At 65.4% G+C, this 20229-nt stretch overlaps 1 protein-coding gene across 4 annotated transcripts in view; it reads right to left on the bottom strand.

Moving 5' to 3' along the window:
* Nucleotides 1–20229, bottom strand: part of CACNA1I (calcium voltage-gated channel subunit alpha1 I) — a 93249-nt gene that overhangs the window by 41368 nt on the left and 31652 nt on the right. For all 4 annotated transcript variants that reach the window (XM_089307656.1, XM_089307654.1, XM_089307655.1 and 1 more), the window contains 2 exons: nt 10488–10585; nt 212–371 (listed from right to left, as the gene is read on the bottom strand). In XM_089307656.1, the coding sequence (XP_089163782.1) occupies nt 212–371; nt 10488–10585 (258 nt within the window). The remainder of the gene's footprint in view (nt 1–211; nt 372–10487; nt 10586–20229) is intronic.

The raw sequence follows: 20229 nt of genomic DNA, 5'->3' as shown, positions 1-20229 counted from the left end.
CGGGCCCCCTGCACGAGGGCACCACGAAACCCAGCTCCCCAAGAGCCCCAGCTTGATTTGGGCTCGCACAGCTTTGGCAACCGGCTCCCGGGGCGGCGGTGATCGGGACCGCCCTTGCCGGGCCACGCCCGGGGCTGCTCCGGGGCTCTGCCGTCTCCCCCTTCCCGGCTGCGCCGGCCGCCAGGGCCCGGTCCCGGGGCTGCGCACTCACATGGTGAAGTTCTCCTCCAGGAAGCAGCGGTTGCGCAGCAGCCCCGCCCACAGCTGCACGCCGATGATGCCGAAGATGAAGAAGACGAAGAAGCAGAGCAGGAGCACATTCCCCAGCATGGGCAGCGTGTCCAGCAGCAGGTTCACCAGGATCCGCATACCTGGGGGAGGGGGCCAGACAGCGGGCAGAGGTCAGCGAGACACGGCCGGGCGGGGGCCAGGCGGGACACGGACCAGGGCTCCCGGCGGCTCGTGGCTGCCCAGTAGACCCCCCGCGTCTGCCCCGAGGCCACGGAAATGGCTCTGGGCCCCCACTCTCCCACGAGGCTGCAGATGAATGGGTGGACATGGACGGAGCACGGTTTATGCTTGTGCCCAAACGGGAGACCCTCCAGGCTTGGTGACACCTAGGGGAGGTCACCCCCACTTTCCACGGGAGGCAACTGGAGAATCCAGGACTGAAGCCACTCACCCACGGTCACAGGGCTACAGGGCGGCAGGGTCTGGGTTTAAACAGGGTGTCCGCAGGCGCTTGGCGCAGCGACGCCCACGTCCCACGGCACAGTGCCTGCTTTACCTCCTCACTCCGGAGGCGGCAGGTGGCGGCTCAAGTCCTCAGGCCCCTGCCACCCATGGGAGAGCCCCACACTGAGTTTTAGGCTCCTGGCTTCGGCCTGGCCTCAGCCTGGCTGTCACGGGCATTGGGGGTCGGGGGGACCAGAGGATGGACGATCTGTGTGTCCCTCTGACTTTCAAATAAAATTAAAATGTAAACCAGACACCAAGACCCATCCCCTTTCCACAGCACCCCGCCCTGGCTCAGCTCAGATGCCCAGCGTCCATGCAAGGAGGCCCAGTAGATGCCTGACGGGGTTGTCCTGAATGCCCTAACCCCAGGGCGGTCAGCGGCTCCCCGGGCCGTGCAGACACAACAGTACCGGCCAGCAAGGGCTGGTACTCCCAGGGAAGGTGGTGGGGAGAGCTGGGGGGGGGGGGGGGGCTTCGGGCAGGCACAGGAGTGGGCTGGGTGGGGGCTGCCCACATCCTAGATGGCCCCTGGGGGCCTGAACACCTGGCAGGGAGGGAGCGGAAGCCTGAGCAAAGCAGGGCTTCTCTCACTCAGGGCCCCAGGTTCAAGTCCCCGCCCCGCCCGCCGGGACAGGCGTCACCCACCAGGGTTCCTCGGCTGCACCCCACAGCTCCCGTCCCCACGGAGCGCGTGGAGGACACCCGCCCTCCCGCCGCAGGTGCAGGGCCAGCTTTGAGAACCGACCGCCTCTCCCGAGGCTGAGTGACGGCGTCCCCTGACATGGCCTCAGCTGCTGTCTCCAAGCCACCCCCTCCCTCCAGGCTCCACGCGAGACGACCCAGGCACCGAACTACCAAGAACCCACGGAGTGCCAGTCGCGTCGACTCATGCCCAACAGCGCTGTCCAAGGTGCCGAAAACGCGGCCTCATGGGGATCACGTGACCCTGACCTGACCAATCAGCATGCTCCCTCCCCATAGCCCCAGTGATTGGTCCAGAGTGGGCATGTGATCCCCGCCAGGACCAATGAGAGTCAGCCCAGGCGCTCCCAGGGGCGCTACAGGGAAAGAGGCTCCATCCACAGGGGTGGCAGGCGGGGCAGAGGGCAGCTGGAGCCGCTGGGGCCATCTTGCCTGGAATAACTTCTGCGGGGCAAGCAAAGTCCAGAGCCAAAGAGAGGGCGCGTGCTGACTGCGGCCGCTCTCTGGAACAGAGGTCCTGGCAGGTCACCGGGGGGAGTGACAGCTCCCGGCGCTCCATCGCCCACAGAGGGGGCGGGGCCACGCCGCACAGGAAGTGCCACGAACCGCGTGGTGCGCATGCGCCACCGTGAACCTCCCACTCCCACGCCTTCGGCCGGAAGAGGCAGGAGCTGCCGGGCCAAGCAGGGGTGCACACTGGGGACCCGGAGGGCCCCCACACGCCCCTGCTCTAGCTCCCTCTCTCTGGCCCTGTACCCTGTGCCCGGCAGATTCCCTACACAAACAATGGGTTCACACCTCCGTGCTCTCCGCCATGCTGTGCCTGGCCAAGTCCTGTTTCGCCACCGCAGTCCTGTGACGCTTTCTGTCTCTGTGAAGCCGTCCAGGTGCTTCCCTACCCCCGTCTCAAGTACAGGCACCCCTCTCTTCTTGCTCTGGGAACTCTCAGCCCCTCTGACCTGGCCTAGGCTGCCATGTACAGTTGCACAGGTTGCATACTCCACAACCCAGGAGGCTCCATTCAACATCAACCATCAGTCTGCAGCTAGCCCAGTTCACCCTCCTGTCTCTGCCCCTGGGCTGTGAGCTCCTGGGGGCCAGAGCCGTGTCTGAGTCACTGCAGTGTCCCCGGAACCCAGCAGGTCCTGTCCCAGAAGACGGGCTCAGCTAACGCTGGTTGAGTGACTGCTCGTGAACACATGACGTGGCGAGTCATGGAGACAGCGGGAGGTGGGGGGTGGCAGTGAGGACAGTGGCCCCGCCCAGGCTTGTGTTCCTTCCCGGGGTGGCCCCGAGCTGGTTACTAATGAGGGTGGCTATTTGGTATTTGCATCAGAAACCTGTGCACTGGTTGCCAATCAATAATTCATGTCCACCCCATCTTCCCTCCCCACGAAACGAGGCCAGCTCCTGTCAGAAAGGCGGTGGGGCTCCGTGAAGGCTGCCTCCCGACCAAGAGCGGGCCCCGCGGCCCTCACCCCACAGGGAGCCAGGGCGGGCAGACGCGGGGAGCAAGACACCACCAGGGACCCTCGGAGCCCATCCCAGGGGATCCAGCTGGCCCGAGCGAGCCACAGGCCATGCCAGTGCCTCCCTCCCTCGTTCATTCATTCATCAAACCTAACAAATGCTTGCTGCGTGCCAGGCAGGGCCTGCAGGGCGGAAGGCGCCGAGGGCCCAGCGTGGGCAGAGGCACGGAGGAGGCGCAGCCAGCTGTGCCAGGGTCGGCAGAGGGCACCTGCGGAACGTGGGGCTCTGAGCTGGGTGCCCGGGCAGGCAGGCCCTGGGCTCCGTGAGTGGGCAGAGCCCCCATCAGCTCCAGGCTTCCCCCGGACGGGGCAATCCTGGAAGCCAGACAGAGGCAAGAGGCAGCAGCTGGGGGAGGGGGGCTGGCCCAGAAAAGCCAGGCAGGGTGCTCAGCGCCCTGCTCCCCGCCCCCCCCCTCCCGGCTGCCCCAGGCCACCCCTGCAGGCGGCCGGGCCTCTGCCGTCCAGTTTCTGTTCCGTGTATCGCCGTCCCGAGAGGCTCCGGACACCTGCGGGCGGGTAGCCCCCCCACCCCCCGCAGCCTCCCTCGGCCGCTGAGGCCAGCTCAGCGTCACAGCCCTCTGCGCTGGGCGGGCAGGGAGCCCGAAGGCCACAGAGCCGGGGCTTAAGGAGCTAATTATGGCCTGAGAATGAGTTCACGGCCCCGTGAGCCAGGGAGCTGGGAGTCGGGAGGCCCCGGGACACTCGGCTGATCCCCCCTTGATGCCCACGGCCCAGTAATTAGCCCTGACCCGTGGGATGTGACACTAGGCTGCGTCCCCTGGCTCTGGGCACCTGTAGGGGGAGCCCGAGGCGGAGGCAGGGAGAGGAGACAGAGACAATGATAAAGAGAAGGCGTGACCGAGGGAGGTAGACAAGGAGACCACGCAGAGGACAGCGGGGGACGGACGGGGGGTAGAGGGCGGGAGGAGACACAGGAGGGGACGGACAAACGGCCCTCACATCACCATCGCCCCCACACCTGCACCAGCCAACCCTCCTCCTCCTCCAGGCTGCCTTCCTTGACTCCTACGCCATCTCTTCTGCTTTCTAGGGTCTCCAGGTGGGCCTTGGTGGGCAGCAGACCCTACTCACCCAGCCAAGAAGGGGTGTAGGACCCCGGCGCCCCCAGGACATCCAGGACAAGCCCCACCCTGGTGAGGACCGGGGGCACAGACCCTGGACAGGACGTCTGAGCCCAGCCGGGCACGAGGCCGCCTCAGACCCTCCAGGGGACCTGCATTGCCGGCTGCCTCTGGGATCAGCAAAGATGGCGGGGCTGGTGGCGGTGCCATGGCAGCTTCCAGAGATGTGGAAGGCGGAGCCCAGGCTTGGGGGTGGGGAGGGCGGGAGGAGGCCTGCGCGGCGGAGCAGCGGAGCGGCCGTGGGGCTCACGGGGCTCCCTCCGGACACGCGGACTTGGGGGCCCGGCCCTCAGCACGGCACTGCCTCGTCACTTCTCGGGGTCCGGCCTGGGAGCACCAGGTGCGCGGTGTCAAGCACCAAACGCTGGGAGCTGGGTGGGGGCACGGGTGGAGCTGCCCCACCCCGAGGGCCTGGCCCAGAAGGGGTCCCGTCTGCTCCACGGGCGCCGCGAGGGGGGCCTCTCCCGCAAGGTTTGGGGTGCTCTCTGCAGACAGGAGCTGTCAGCCCAGATGAGCGTGGCCACATTGTAGCCAGCTCCGGTAGAAACAGCGGGCAGGTGCCAGCCTCTGTGCGGGGGCACAGCCGGTGGCCGGGGGAGGGGGCACGGCTGCGGCCTGGCTCCGGAGCTCCGTGCTCTCCGGTCCGGTCCAGCCAGGTCAGTGGCAGGCGCTGGGCGGCTGGGGGAGGCCGTCTGCTGCCCCTGCCACTGTCCATGCCAACTAATCAGGGGCACAGTGGGCGCCGGGGAGGCCGGCCAGGCAGCAGACGGCCAGGCTGCCCCGGTCACAGCTGCTGGCCCCTGCCCAGCCGGGAGGGACCTGTGGACGCACGTGGGCCTGGCACCCACCCCGGCCAAGGAGCACCCCCCCACCCCAGGAGGGGCCTTGGGTCCCACGCCATGGCTGTCCAGGCTCACACTCTAGGGACCAGCCTGGCCCCTGCTCACCAAAGGCACCCCCCACCTGCTGTGGCCCAAACACCTCTGCCCACGTCCTGTCGCCCTCCTCTGTGAGACCAGCTCCGGGTGTGCGACACTGCCTGCCCCGCCCCCTGCCCTGGTGAGAGCCGAGCCCCCACGGCGGCTGCATCGGAATCCCCTCACCCACCCCAGCCCGGCGGCCCCTTTGGCTGATGGAGGCAGCATGAGTGGGTGCACAGCGGCTCCCTCCTTTGGCCTGCTGTCCAGTCTGCAGTACTTCCCCCTGACTTGTAGAACGGAACTTGGAACTTGACCCTGGCGGGGGGCTGCCCCCAGCCCAGCACCACCCCCCCCAGCCCTGGCTGCTCCTTCCCGCTCCCAGCTCCAACTCTCACCAGATGCTCCGGCCAGATGTTCTCCTCCCACCCACGCCGTCTCTGCCGGGAAGACGGCACCCCGGGGAGGCCGGGCCCCTCCGCGTCCTCACCGCTCTTCCTCCTCCCGTTCTTCCTCCTCCCGAGGGGCTGCCAGGCCTTTCTCCCTTAGGACGAGGGGGGCCCTCTGGGTGCCAAGGAGCCCTGGTGTGGCCCCACCGCCTTCCCCGCGGCCCCCTGGAAACACCAGGTCTCCGAGCGGACTCCAAGACCCCACCCAAGAAACAGGCCCCTCGAGACCTTACAAGTCCCTCCTGTGTGCGGCCGGTGTGACCTCGACCCCAGCCCAGCACGAATCTGGGCAGAAGCGGGCGGCAGCAGGCCAAGGGCACAAGCAGCCGCCCAGGCTGCACCAACCACCCTCCCAGCCCGCCCGTGTGCTGTCCTGGCTCGCAGCCCCCCCAGCCTGCAAAGGGCCAGTGCAGTGAGAACGTGCAGCCCCCGGCCTCAGGAGGCGTTCCAGGGTCTGGAGCCGACCAGGCCGGGGGGGAGAGGGCGCTGAGGCATCACCACAGCCGCAGGACCTCCTCGGTCGCAGAGGTGGTGAAGTGGGCCACAGAGGCAAAGGTTCAAATCCCGGCTCGGCCCCAGCCAGCTGCGTGGCCTCGGCAAGTTACTCAGCCCCTCTGCGTCGGTTTCCCCATCTGTAAAGTGAGAACTCACACGGCGCCCCTGCAAGGCACGGGACCAGCCCGCCACCAGCCACCGCCCATCATCACTAAAGACGTGGACCCCGCCTTCCCGGCCCCTCCGTGCCACCACGGCAGGTGCTGGTCTGTCTGCCAGGGAGAGGCCTCCCCACCCCTTTGTGGGCTCGCTGAGCACCTCCCAAAACCAGCCCCAGAGAAGACAGCCCCGACGCCCGCCCTCTGCCCTCGCCCCCCCCCCCGCAACACCCGCGGTCACTTGCCACACGCGAGGCCTGGCATTACGGGACGCCGTCCCGTCTTTGCTGCCGTGTGGGACTTGGTACTGTTAACCCATTGGGAGAAATGGAGGTGCTGAGAGAATCGGAGCTCGCCCAGGTCCTGGTCCCCACCCTGGCACTCGAGCCAGGGTCTGACAGTGCGGAGCAAGCCTGCAGCTCCTGGGCAGGCATCCACAGCGCCGCCAGCAGGTGCTCTGCCCCCGAGCCCCTGCCCAGGCCTGGCCCAAGGGCCCTGCCTGGGGGTGCGTGAAGGGACCAGGCCAGGGGTCTGCCTCCCGGCGCCTGGGGGAGGGGGGACACCCAGAAGCTGGAAGTGACTGTCCTCATTTTGGTGGAAAAGTGGCTCAGCCAATGGGCTCAGGGAAGCACTGCAGGGCTGGGGGGATCGGTGGGCGGGGTCCGGCCTGGGATTGGCTGGTGCCGGGATGGGGCGTGTTTAGAGGGAACCCCGCCTTACCTTGCCAAGGCCCAGGAAGGGACAGTGATTTACGAACGGCCACACAGCAAAGAAGCCGCGCAGCCCTCCTGCCTGCCCCTCTCCATGCTGCCTCCCTCCCTCACCCATCCGAGGCCAGGGCAGGACGGACAAGTTTTACAAAGTCCTGTGAAGACCCCTGTGCCTTCCGGGCCCCCTCCCCATCCTGGACAAAGCTGAGGACCTCCCATCTACTCCAGCCCCTCCTCCTCTTTGTGCAAGCTGGGAGACTGAGGCCCGGAGCTGTCGGGAGACCAGAGCTTGCCTCTCCTGACCTCTCACTGAATCTTCTCGGTTGATGGTGCTAAGCCTTTGCAGCCTTCCCTGTATTCTATTTTTATTTGGAAAGAGACAGAGAGATCTTCCACCTGGTCCACTCCCCCAAATGCCCACAACAGCTAGGGCTGGGGCCAGGCCGAAGCCAGGAGCTGGAAACTCGATCCACGTCTCCCACGTGGGTGGCAGGAACCCAATACTTGAGCTGTCACCTGCTGCCTCCCAGGGTGCACTTTGGCAGGAAGCTGGAATGGGAAGCAGAGCCAGGACCTGAACGCAGGCACTCCGATATGGGATGCAGGCGTCCTAAGTGCCGTCTTCAGGGCTACACCAAAAGCTCACCCCTGTTTTGTAAATTCCAGGCAACCACCCCCACCCTGCAGCTTGCCAGTTAATAACCCATAACCTGATTTCGCCTATTACCAGCTCTCTAGCTCGCCATCTAGTGGCGAAACTGAAAGCTACAGGCTGCTATCGGACCCAGGACAGACGCGGATGTAAGGGTGGCTGGGAGGACTTGGAATGCTTTTGGGAAACTCATTTTCAGCCTAGCAGCTAAGCCCCCACCGTGTCCCATGGCAGAGGAACTGGGCTGCATTCCGGCTCCCGCTGCTGACTCCAGCTTCCTGCCCGTGGTGATGGTTCAAGTGCCTGGGTCCCTTCCAACCATGAGAGACCTGGATGGAGGTCCCAGCTCCTGGCTCTGGCCCCAGCCCAGCCCCGCCCCGGCTGCTGCAGTCATTCGGGAAGTGAGCCAGAAGCTGGAAGACCAATCTCTCTCCCTCTCTCTCCTGGCCTCTCAAATAAATAAGTTTATTAAAAGGCAGCCAATCAAACCTCTCGTGCCCTGCCCCCCCATTCATTCCTGGCGGCTCTGGGCGGGGGCAGGGCACCTGGGGGCGGAGCTGTCTCCTGTGACGCCAGGCGGCCAGGCACCTGCTCCTGCCTTTCTCCCGGCTGTGAATTTATCTGAGGCCCCTCTGCAGGAGGCGCCCTCGCTGGGCCACTTCCAGATCTGAGGAGGGGACACCTCCCGCCGCTCTGGCCGCCGGGAGGTCAGTGCTCCCAGCAGCCCTGCAAGGCTACGGGGCAGACTGGGCTCCCCAGCAGGGACAGCTCCCCTGACCCGGCTCACAGGGCCTCGCAGCCACGGCCGCCAGCCGGAAGGAGGCCCCGGAGGAGGAACTCCGACCCCTCTCTGGGCTTTCTGGGCTGCGCAGCGCCCGTAGCTGGAGCCTCCGGGAGCTCCGGAGATGGACCTCTGCCCTCCTCCACCTCCAGAGAGGACGGGGAGTGACCCCCACAGGCCACCACCCACAGCTCCTCACACGCAGCAGACAGATCAGGGGGATGCCCACACACACTGGCAGGAGTGCACAGAACTCCATGCACTCACATACACACACGCCTCCCGTGCACACGCTCACACACTCACCCGCCCGTGTGTGCTCACCGACACGTGTGCACACACCTTCCCAGGTGCAAACCCTCACACTGCCCACCACCCACCTGCACACCATGCACACAGGCTCCACGGTGGAGACACGCAGACTCTCACACACGCCGGGGTCCATCCTGCCTCCGCCGGAGACCACCTCCCCACTCACGTGTCCCATCAGTCACACTGGTCCACCCCACAGCTGCAGCCCCTGGAGAGCCAGCCTCTGACCCCTCTGCTGACCGCCCCCATCCCAGGCCCCGGGAATGAAGCCCACATCCTGGCCTGCTGTCCGGTCAAGGCGGGCAGGGCATGAGCAAGAAGGCACGTGCGGCTGGGGCAGGTGCACTGGGTAGAACCCAGGACTGTGGTTTGGTCCCTGCCGCTGACCTGTGTGACCTTGGCCTGGCCTCCATTTCCTCATGTGATAAACAGGGGAAGATGGTTTTGAACTCAGGGGTCTTGAAGAAGCCTTCCGGGACTGGTGGGGATGGAAAGGATGGAGACGCTGCCCTGGGATAGCCTCTCTGGGTGTCTCTTCCCAGCCACCAAGGAAGTCTCCGCAGGGCAGCAGGAGGGGTGGGAGCAGGAGAGTGAACTGCAGGGCTATGGCTCTCAGCACGCCTCACTCACCCGCACCGGGCCCCCCAGCAACTCTGGGACCTCCCAGCTGCGCACGGAGGGCTGACCCTGCACGTGCAACCTGGACACCACCCAGGAACCCCGCCCTGCCCTCTCAGAGCAAAGCAGGAATGAGGGCACTGTCCAGACCCTGCCAGCCCAGGCCACCTCTGTCACCTTGCTGCACAGAGATCCCGGAGCTTGGCCCCACGGCCTGCCAGGCTCCCACACCGAAGGCCAGAGCCAGGCCAGCCCCACAGGCACGCAGGGCAGAGAGGCTGCACGGGGGTGGGCTGGGTGGGCAGCCTGCCTCCTCCCCTCCTGCCCCCATCCCCAGCTCACTGCTAACACAAGGCAGGGGAGGGGGTTGGGGGCGGTGTGCCCTCCAGCTGTGCTCATGGGGAAAGTGCAAACAGCCCACCTCCCTTACGGGGGGACGTGGGGCTCGGGAGAGACCAAGGAGACCTCCTTGAACGCCACGTGGGTAGAGGGATGCATTGAATGTGCACAAGACGTGTGGGCATCGGGACCTCCGGGAGGTGGCTGGATCAGATGAGGGTGCATGGCGCTGGAGAGACCCAGGCTCGCTCCGTCTCACTGGGCGATGGTCCCCGCCACACTAGCGTGAGGCAAGAGGCCGTCACCAGGCGCCAGTGCCCGTGCTCTCGGACCACAGCCGCCAGAACTGCGAGCTAAAGAGCAGCGGTTTGGATCAGTTATCCCACGTGAGGTGTTCTGTTACAGCCCCAGACGTGGACTCGGAGGGATGGGTGGGCGGAAGGGTGGACACATGGACGGAAGGACGGATGGATGGACGGATGGGTGGAAGGATGGACGGATGGACGGATGGATGGACGGACAGATGGGTGGATGGACGGATGGATGGATGGATGGATGGACAGATAGATGGGTGGACACGTGTGAGTAGGTGGATGAACCTATGGGTGGGGGAGTGTGGGTGACAGAGCTCAAGTTCAAAGTCAATCAGCAGGAATGAAGGAGTCGGGAGCCACTGCCCACATTAAGTGCTCCAAGGAGCTGCTTCCTCCCAGACCCCAGCCCACCCCCCCGGAACATTTCACCCCTGAAAAGCCGGCCCCCCAAGGCTGCACCCCGGTTTCTCTGGGACTCCAAGGCACCGGGGCCACCTCCAATGCCTTCAGGTCCTGCTCCCAGCCCGAGAGCTGCACTGAGACAGAGCCACATCCACGTCGGCCCAGCCGGGCCCAGCGGGCGCCAGTCGGTCTCGGAGCGAGTGAGCGGGGTGGGGCGCGGGCGACTCACTGGGCACTCGGTTGATGGCTTTGAGGGGCCTCAGGACACGCACGGTGCGGATGGCCGACAGGTTGATGTTCTGCAGGTCCAGGGAGTACTCGACCATCCTGCGGAGGAAGGGGAGGAGTGTGAGGGGCGGGCGGGGAGGCACCTGCCTGGGAGGCCCAGTTCCCCTGCACTGTGCCAGCTGGGGCAGGGAGAGTCGGGGACAGAGGCCCCGAGCGCCGCTGTGAGCCCAGCACGGCGGCCCCTCTGCCTGAGCCGGAAACAGGGAGGTAGTGCTCCCCTGGGCCCATTCCCCAGGCGGGGGTCCCAGGTGCTGTGGGGCCCTGGGCTGACATCAGCCGCCCCAGCACTGGTCTCACAAGCCCTCTGCACAGACAGAGGCCTGAGCAACCAGAGGGTGAGAGACAGCTCAGCGCAGTGACCCCCACCCCCCATCACGGCCTGCGCCAAGATCCGCGCCCCCAGCCCTGCCCCCCCCTGCTCACACCCGGACGTGGAGGCTCCACCCCCAGGGCTCCCTGGACCTCCTGCTGCCAGGCCAGCCCCGCCTCTGCTCTGCCCGGGGAACCTGACTTGTGCGTCCAGGTCCTGCTCAGACACCCTGCAGTTCTGGAAGCTTCTCACACCACAGCCCACAAGGAAGCTGACAACCTAGGCTGGGTGCACCCAAAAGGATTCAATCCCATCTCCACCGTCAGAAGCACCAAGCCAGGCAGGGCAGGCACTCAAAGGCAGGCACACCCAGTGCCCTGGCTCTCTTTCCTGGAGCCCCACCAAGCACCCTACACCCCAATCCATGTTCCAACAGACCCACAGCTCCGTGGAAGCAGCCTGCCTCTTCCAGGAAGCCTTCCCAGATCTCCCACAAAAGGCAGACCTCTGGGGCCCCCTCTAGGCTCCCCTATATTTACAGCAGATCCTACCTGCTCAGTTGCTCCCTACCCGCCCCTTGCTTAAAGACAGGGGCTCATGCCAAGGCCAGCCGCCCCCGCCTGACCCCAGCACACAGCTCACCAGGCCGCTCCCCCACCCCTAGTTCCACGTGTCACCCGTGGTCAGCTGGAAGTGAGGGCTTTGTCTACCAGCTTGCAAACCTGTGGCCGTGAAGCCGCGGCCCCTCCCGCTGCTGGAGGAGGGACTGAGCGGAGGCTCCCGGGATGCCCTCTCCACCCCCTGCTTGCACACGAGGTCACGCACCACACAGCCCTCGCAGGGCACACACGCCCTGTGTTCCCTCCTGCTGGGGCCCAGGGTCAGTGGAGGGGAAATGACCCCAGAAAGTGGCAAAGACTAGAAGTAGAGACCTGGGGGCTGCCGGGGGAGGGGGGAGGGGGGAGGGGAGGGAGGGCCCGGCAGGCAGGCAGAGGATGCGTGCGGGGGGTGGGGCGGCACGGGTGAGGACAGATTCAGGGCCGTGTGAGGATCCTGCGCTCGTGTGGGTGAGCCAAACTGTCACTTTCCTATTTTGTAGAAGGAGCTCCAGGCAGCCGGGGAGACGCATGTGACGAGACCGCGGGGGTGGCACACACAGGCGTTCCCACTGGCCACACACCCGGGCCTGCGAGGGAGCCCCCAGGGCCCTGCCCCGCCTGCCCATTCCCCGGACTCAGGGAGGTCTGGGTCCACCCACACAGGCCGGGGCCCAGAGGCTCAGCAGCCGAACTCCCACAGGTGCTATCCAGGGGGCCGCCCCACCCAGGAAGTCACATGACAAAAATGAACAGACGCTCGCTCGCCAGCTGGGCAGGCCGCCGCAAAAAGCACGCGCTTCCTGAAGGCCTACTATGCGCAGAGGGCTCCCAGGGCTGACCCGGCTGAGCCGCCCCAGGCTGGGTGCAGGCTGTCAGCCCTGTGCCTCCAGCCTGGCGCCAACACCCTGTCCCACTGCCACACGGCTGTCCCACAGCCACACGGCGCCCCCAGAGGCCACAGCCTGGGTCTGCCACCTCCCAGCTCAGCGAAGGGTGCCAGGCCCGGCCAGGTCCCAGGACAGCCTGGGTGCCAGTTGGGGTCCCTGGGAGAGAAGCAGCGGCCTCTGGCCCCTGCCATCCATTCACCCCTACCCCTGAAGGGAGCAGAGGCAGCCACGCCCGGCCCTGCACTTGGAACACACAGGCCTCAGAGCCCAAGCAGGTCCACGTGGGCAGGTCCGGCCCAGAGCACTGGCTCGGCCCCTCGCCATCACCCGCAGCCAACCCCCCTCTGCTCACCTCCCCCAGCCCTGCTCTACTCCACCCATCCTGGGGGCCACACCAGGCTCGCCACACGCCCGAGGCCCCCTGGCCCCTGGCCTGGGCACAGGGCCTTGTGCTCACTCTCCCCCTCCCCCACTCCTCGCACCAGCACGGAATCCACCCCTCTTGGCTCTTTCTGCACGCCATTCACACCTCCCGCCTGCTTCGGATTCCCCTTGCAGCAGCCCGGGACCACAGAGGAGGCTGCGCAGGTGCAGGCGATGCCGATGCCGTGGGCAGGAGCCCGAGCGACCACACGGGGCTGAGGCAGGGGCTGCAGGAGTCAGGGGAGGTGCGGAGCTGCCAGCAGGCGGCCACCTCTGGGAGCAGGGGACGCTTGCCTACCCGGGAGGGCGGCCCCTCTCTCCCCCTCAGACTCGCGACACCCAGCAGGCACTCGGAGAATGGTGGGGGCTGGGGTAACACCTCTCAATCTCTACACGCCAGGAGCCGCCTCCTCCTCCCCTCCACCCCGGTGACAGCAGGGAGCTGGGTCCCCCACCCCCACTGCAGGCCCAGAGGTGCAGAAGGGGCCCGGGGCGGGGGGGGGGGGCAAAGCCACCAGGCTGACTTCCCTCGGGCCCCAAATAAGACATCACTTTTGGGTGTGAGAAATTAATTCCTAATTACACAGTTACTTTATCTCGCAGCTTCAGCGCTAAGTCTAAGCAAAAAAATTAACAAACCCCCCCACTCCCTGCTGCCGGCTCCCAGGCGCCTCATCAGGTGAGCAATTTCGATGTGAAGCGCGCACTTGCGTCCTGAGGTCACCCCAGGTGCAGGTGGCAGAGGGAGGGCTCCGTGTGGCCAGGCAGGGACGGTGGGCACCAGCTCTGCCGCGATGCCTGCCCCACCCCCACAGAGGCCTCAGCACCCAGGCCTGGTGCTCCATGGGTGCCACCCCCTGCCTGGCCACGTGACCGGCTCAGGGCCGGCTTCCGGGTGCAGCTGGCACTGAAGAAGGGGCGCTGTCCCTGGAACCGGGCGGCTCCGATGGCCGCCTTGCCTCCGTGGTGGCCCGAGGACTTTGCCAACAGAGGAAGGCCGAGGCAAGAGCTGGCAAGCGGCAGGATCCTGGCCATATGGCTGGAGCGCCTCCCTCCAGCCGAACCCAAATCCCGCTCTGCCTCCGCCCCCGGCGCCCGGAGCCAAGGCTTGCCCCGGGCGCCCCGCTTGCCAAGCGCCCCCCCACCTCCCCTCGGGTGACCTCCCCACGGCCCCACTGGTGCCCCGTGCCCGTGAGGAAGCTGAGGCTCAGATGGCCTGGTCACCGCTGAGCACAGCCGTACCCTGCGGCATGGGGTACAGGACTAGTATCCCCAGAGGCAGGGTCGCCCGGTGGTTAGTGCACGCGCTGGGTTCCGATCCCAACTCGCGGCCGCTGCACGTGTGACCTTGGCCAAGCCCCAGGCACACTCAATGCGGAAAAGAGTGTCGAGCCAAATAAGCGTGGGCTATGATTACACCCAAGTTCTGCTTGCTGCCACGACACCATGCCTGCTTAACCCCCCCCCGGCCTCCCCCCCACCTGCAAGAGGAAGCCGGGACAGGAGCGGCACTGGCTCCCAGAGTGCACCGTGCACCCTTTGCGTCTCCACCCCCGGGCAGAGCTGGCACACCTGCCTGTGTGCCACGTCATCGGGTCCCCAGCACCCAGCCCAGCGCCTGGCTCCGAGGCAGGCTCCCCAGGCAGGCTCAGTTAAGCAAATAACTCGAGGGACAAGACCAGGAAAAAAGCTCACAGCTGGCAAGAGCAGCACAGAATGTCTGCGATCCAACATCTTTCCAGGAAATACCCCGCCCAGGGGACGATCCCTGGGATAAAAATAGGGTGACGCCGCGACCTGCGCGAGGGGCCCGCGGGGTCCTTCTTCAAATGTCATTGAAATTGCAGCTGACGGAAAGGCTGCTGAGACACTGGGAACCACAGCGGGACGACTCAGGCTCCTGTGGGTGACCAGACCCCCACCCCACCCCCGCCACGCACAGCAGGTGCTTAACGCAGAGAGGGAGGGAGGGAGGGAGGGAGGGAGGGAGGGAGGGAAGAGTGGAGAGAATCAGGGTGTAGTAGCCTTAAACCTTGACTCTGGCCACCTCCTTATGTCTCTCGGATCATTTCACCCCTGGCTGGGGCCTGCATGTTTATGCCCCCCCCCCCATGCACCCTGAGATCTGCCCCCAAGGTGCCGTGCTGGAGTTAGGAGGCAGGGCCCGTGGGGAAGCGATTCTGCCACGAGGCGGGGAGCCCTCCTGAAGATTAGCTCAGCACCCTTGTAAAAGAGGCCAAAGGATGCCCCGGGCCCTGTCAATCTGAGAACTTGGGGAGAGACCCTGTCTATGCAGAAACGGCCCTACCCAGACACTGCCTCTGCCAGCAGGATCCTGCACCTGCCAGCCCAGAGCTGGGACCAGCGCTGCGCTGTTATTCAGAGCCACCCAGCCTACAGCCGCCCAAAAGAACCAAGTCACCCCCAAACCTCCTCACACAAGCCCCAGGAGACCGCAAGCTCAGGACAGGATGCCCACTTGACCCGGGCCAAGTTCAGAGTTCAGGGGGCACCTGGGGGTGAATGGTCCATTGGCTGCAGAGTTGAAGGACAAACCACAGGACAGACCCAGGCAGGCAGCCACCGCCCCCCCCCCCAAGCCTCCATCCAGGCGACCTCACTCCACAGGCCTCCTTCCAGGGCTGGGGGCCTTTCTTCTGCCACAGGCCGTCTGGGTATTTACAGCGACATTCGCGGGCCACACAGGACAATCGACTTCAAAACGAGCCTGCTATAGGTGTACTGACTTCAAGTCCCGCCTGCCGCAGCCTTGGCAAAGCCAGATGGCTCCACGGGCCTCCTACGGCCCACTGGCCGGACGTGTCCACCCCCGGGCTGTCTCTGGGCAGGTGCCGGAGGAAGAGAGGCTGCCCAGCGAAACAGCAGAGATTTTTAGGACACGTTCCCCAGCAGCCTTTCCAACTCGGCCTTCCGTGCAAGGGTAGCTCTGGGGCCCCGGCAGGTGGGCAGGGCTCTGGCGATCAGCGCGAGCCTGGGAGGGTGGGGCACTCGGCTCCAGCTTCCTGAGGGCTGGGGGCCCCAGGGAGAGACCCCCAGGCACGCTCTGAGCTCCGTAAAGGTTAACACTCCTTCCTGTCGGGAGTGGGGCAGGGCAGGGCCCTGGGGACAGCCACCCCTGACCAGTCGCCCCAGATCTGGTCCACGCAGGCAGAGCGGACTGGGGCAGGCTGCTACTCTGAGTCCCCCCCGCCACCGTCCGCGAACACCCTAACTCCCCGGATTGTGCAGCATGACGTCATCGCGGGCGGAAGTGCTCAGCCCAGTCGGCACAGCTGACAAAGCCCCAGGCGGCCATATTCCCTCCAGCTGGGGCGCCCGTCCTGACCGAGAGGGAAACCAGGTCCAGGGTCGCCCGTGCACCCTCCCGCTCAGGCTGGGTGGGCTGGGGCTGACCTCACACCCTGCAGAAGGCGGGCCTGGGCCTAGAGCTGGCCAATCAGAAATCTGCACCACCACCACCACCCCAGCTTACAGCGATTGGTCACGGGGAGAGCACGTGACCCACGCCAGCCAATCCAAGGCGAGGAGACTCCATTTCTGGGACAGGAGCTGGCGGGAGACCTGCTGTGGCCCAGAGCTGGTGGCCGCTGCGGGGGACAGTCGGCAGGCATGAGGCCGGCACAGAGGAAGGGGCCGAGCTGTGGGATGTGACAACTTTGACGATTCTGCAGCGAGCGGGCCCTGAAACCAGAGGCCCCTCCGCTTTTTAGCCTAGGGACAGCAGGCGTCCTCGGACCGTGGAACCGCGAGAGCCGAGCAGCTGCCCCCTCCCTCGTGGCAGCGCCCATCGGGTTTCCATGGAAACGGGATGCACAGTGGCCATCGCCTTCCCTCCCGCCCTGCCCCACAGTTCACACCGAGGTTCCTGCTAGAACCTTCTCAGGCCCAGAACTACCCAACACAGCCCAGCTTAAAGAGAACGGCTCCAGGGCCGGCGCTGTGCTGCGGTGGCTAAGCGGCTGCCTGCTGTGCCGGCATCCCATATGGGCGCCGGTTCAAGACCCGGCTGCTCCACTTCTGATCCAGCTCTCTGCTGTGGCCTGGGAAAGCAGTGGAAAATGGCCCAAGTGCTTGGGCCCCTGCACCTGCGTAGGAGACCCAGAAGAAGCTCCTGGCTCCTGGCTTCAGATCGCCGCAGCTCCAGCTGTTGCAGCCATCTGGGGAGTGAACCAGTGGATGGAAGACCTCTCTCTCTCTCTCTCTCTCTCTCTCGCTGCCTCTCCTTCTCTCTGTGTGTAATTCTTTCAAATAAATAAAATAAATCTTAAAAAAAAAAAAAGAGAAATAAAACATCTCCAGATACCCTACCACCCCCACCCCAGCCCTTCAGTTCCCCTGGTGCAACCAGCATGGCCCAGGACCAGCCTCCGGGGCTTTGGGGGTGGGACTAGCCTCAGCCCTGTCCGTGGAGGGGGACAGACCCGTAAAATCCAGGGTAAGCCAGGGGCAGGCCCAACAAGGTGCTCCACAGCACACACACAGCCCTGCAGGAGGCAGGCGGCTCCAAGGGCTTCCAGAAACAGCCCCGGGGATGCGCCTCTGGCCTCCCCGGCCACAGCGGAGTCTGCTGGCAGCACTGGCCTCTGCGGGGCTAGCACGGGTCAGCACTTGGCTTCAGATTTCTCAGCAGAGCCAGCACGGACAGCGGTCCAAGGCTGTGACCAGGGCCTTGGAGATGTGGGAGAGCCATGGCCTTGACCAGGGCAGGTGGAGATTCCGAGGCCGGAGGACACCAGTGTCCAGTGTGCTAAGAGTCCTCTGATCTGGCCTGTCTCCAGGGGACATCTCTAGGTTGGTTTGGCCAAGGGCAGTGACGCTTTCTGCCTGCCTGGGCCATGAGACCCAGTTCTGGCCACGTGTCCTGGGAAGGGGAGGGGTCTGAAAAGGAAAATGTCGTTGTCCTGATCCCGGTGGACAGACAGGGCTGGCACGGCCCTCGCTTCACCCTTCCTGCCAGCCTGCAACTCCGACTGGACACCCCCGGCCTCAGCAGCCGCCTTGTGACCACAAAAGAACCTCCTGGAAAGTCACAAGGGAGTCAGCCCCCACCCTACAGAGCTACTGCCCATAGCCACCACCCTCAGAACCTCTGCCGTGTGAGAAAAACACAGCCAGGATTTGCTCGAGCTGCTGTGGGATGGATTTGCCATTCCCTGCAGCCAAACGCTCGGGACAGGGACCCCCAGCACGTGACAGCACAGGACCTGGCGGCCCCCGACCCGCCTGGGACCTCGGCACATCACTGCCCGTCCTCGCTGAGAGGCAGAACTTAGCCGCAGCCTCTCGCACACAGAGCTCAACTCAAGATTAAGCCGCAGCGAGCACTCTGCCAACGGGGGACGTCCTTAGACTCATCACACCCCGGACGAGGCCTAAAAGCCTTCCATTTCCTTTGCTTTCTTCAAGTCCCACGGAGGGGGCACTTTGGACAAAGGAACTCAGCCAGCAACCGCACAGGGACACGCCCGGCTCGTCTTTCTGGGGCTGACCTGCGGCGCCTGCTCTGGCTTTTGCTTCCAGAAGCCTGTGGCAAGGGAGCGGTTCCCTGCGGGCCAGCAGGAGAGGCGGCTTCCTGAGCCCGTCCGCTCCCCAGACCAGCCCCTGGCCGAGGTGCTGAATGGCTGATGTCACTGCAATTTTGTTACTACTACCAGTAACCACAGAAACCTGTGTGTGGAGCCGCTGCTGTTCTGTCCACAGAGAATGCCACCTGTGGTGGGACGCGTTCAGTCCTGGTCACAGAGGTGGAGCCAGAGCCCCCTCCAAACGCCTCCCCCGCCCCGCCGTGGCTCTCAGATGGCCGCATCGCCACCATCACCCTGCAGTGCTCGCCGAAGGGCTGCCCTGGGCGGGCGCCAACAGACAACTCGCCAAGCCCAGCCTGCAGGCCACCTGCACCAGGGCCATCAGGGCGTCCAGAGAAAATGCAGATAGCCAGGCCCTTCCCCACCTGCAGGGTCCAGGTCCCTGGGCTGAGGCCCACAAATCTGCATTCTAACAGGTGCCTAGGGGACCCCGAGCGGTGAAGGGCTGGGCGTGCGATTGAGGAGCGGGAGGCTGCCCACTCACCATCTGCACCGCCGCCCTCAGCTGCTCCACCGGCCACACGGAGGCCTCTCCCGGGCGCCCCCGAGACCCCGACACCAGCGGAGGCTTGCAAGGACTCAGCTGCCGTTCCCCACACGCATCCGAGGCAGAGCCACTCAGGCCACACCCTGGGAAGGGCTCATTCTGGAGACGCCTCCGGCCTGAGTCCCCCAGAGACCAGGAGTCAGGTTCTCGGGGAAGCTTTTAACCAAGGGGCCCAGCCTGGGCCGGCAGTGGCCAGTCAGTGTTTCCACCTGGGGGAGGAGGTGGAATCTCCCGCATAGTGCGCCAAGGGCGAGCAAGAGGCCAGGAATACCTCAAGCTCAACAGCAACATCATGACCTCCTAATGGACAAAGGCGGAAAGTGTGGCTTAGATGAGACGGTGAGGTGGGCTGGTCTGTGCCCTAAGAGGCGCGGGCACGCCCTGCAGGAGAGCCTCGGTGATGTGCCGCAGGGCTCAGCGCCGCGGCCCAGCCAGCACGGGGAGCGCAAGTAGCGAGAGCGGCTAAATCCGCGCTCCCAGAGGTCCCTGCAAGACAGCATTGAGAGCAGCAATGCACAAGCTTACTGTCTGGGTTTTTAACATTCACCTGCTTTTAGTTCCAAGATGGGAGAGCCCCGGCTTGGAGGGTGACGGCGACCCCGGCGGGTGGCAGGAGCACAGCCCCTGGACAGTACCACACTCCTGCACTTGGCTGGGCCAAGGCCACCCAGTCCCCCATCCCAAAAGCCGTCACTGGGACATTGGGATCCTGTTCTCAGGCCAGGGGCCGACACAGCCCCGAGGGAGGCCCCTGGGGACACCATTCTTTGATAAGCGGTGGGCAGACTGAGGACCCCTCACCCGCGGGCCGGACTCGAGGAGGACAGGAGCCGCCTTCCAGCGGCTGAGTCAGCCCGGAGCTGAGACTGCGGGTCAAAAGCTCCCGGCCGGCCATGGCCCCTGCCTGACCAGGGCCCCTGGGGCCCCCACACCTCCCTCCAGTCCCCCACAACTTCCTCAGCGCCCCCCTGGGCCTCTGCACGTGGCCCACGAGACATCTTTGTCCCCACCGCTGCCTGGCCAGCCCTGACTTGGCGCCAAGCCTCTCCTGCTCAGCACCGCACACACTGACCCCCCCAATCAAAGGGGGGCCCCTCACCCATGACCCCGGGGCCCGGACCCCGCTTTGCTCCAGCACTGACCCCTGTGACGACCCGTTTCATCACAGCATGGCTGCCTCATCTGTCTTCGTGCCCTCCTGCTCAGCCCAAGGCCCCGTATGCATTAGGTGCTCAATAGATGCAGACTGAGTGAATGAATGGGGCCATCAGCGAGAGGACTTGCTAGTGCGCAGGCTGTTCCGGTTTGAGA

Source organism: Oryctolagus cuniculus, chromosome 11 (assembly GCF_051225735.1).
Source record: "Oryctolagus cuniculus isolate XC-2025 breed Fujian yellow rabbit chromosome 11, ASM5122573v1, whole genome shotgun sequence".
Classification (NCBI taxonomy): Eukaryota; Metazoa; Chordata; class Mammalia; order Lagomorpha; family Leporidae; genus Oryctolagus; species Oryctolagus cuniculus.
This window is presented reverse-complemented; position numbering and strand designations above follow the sequence as displayed.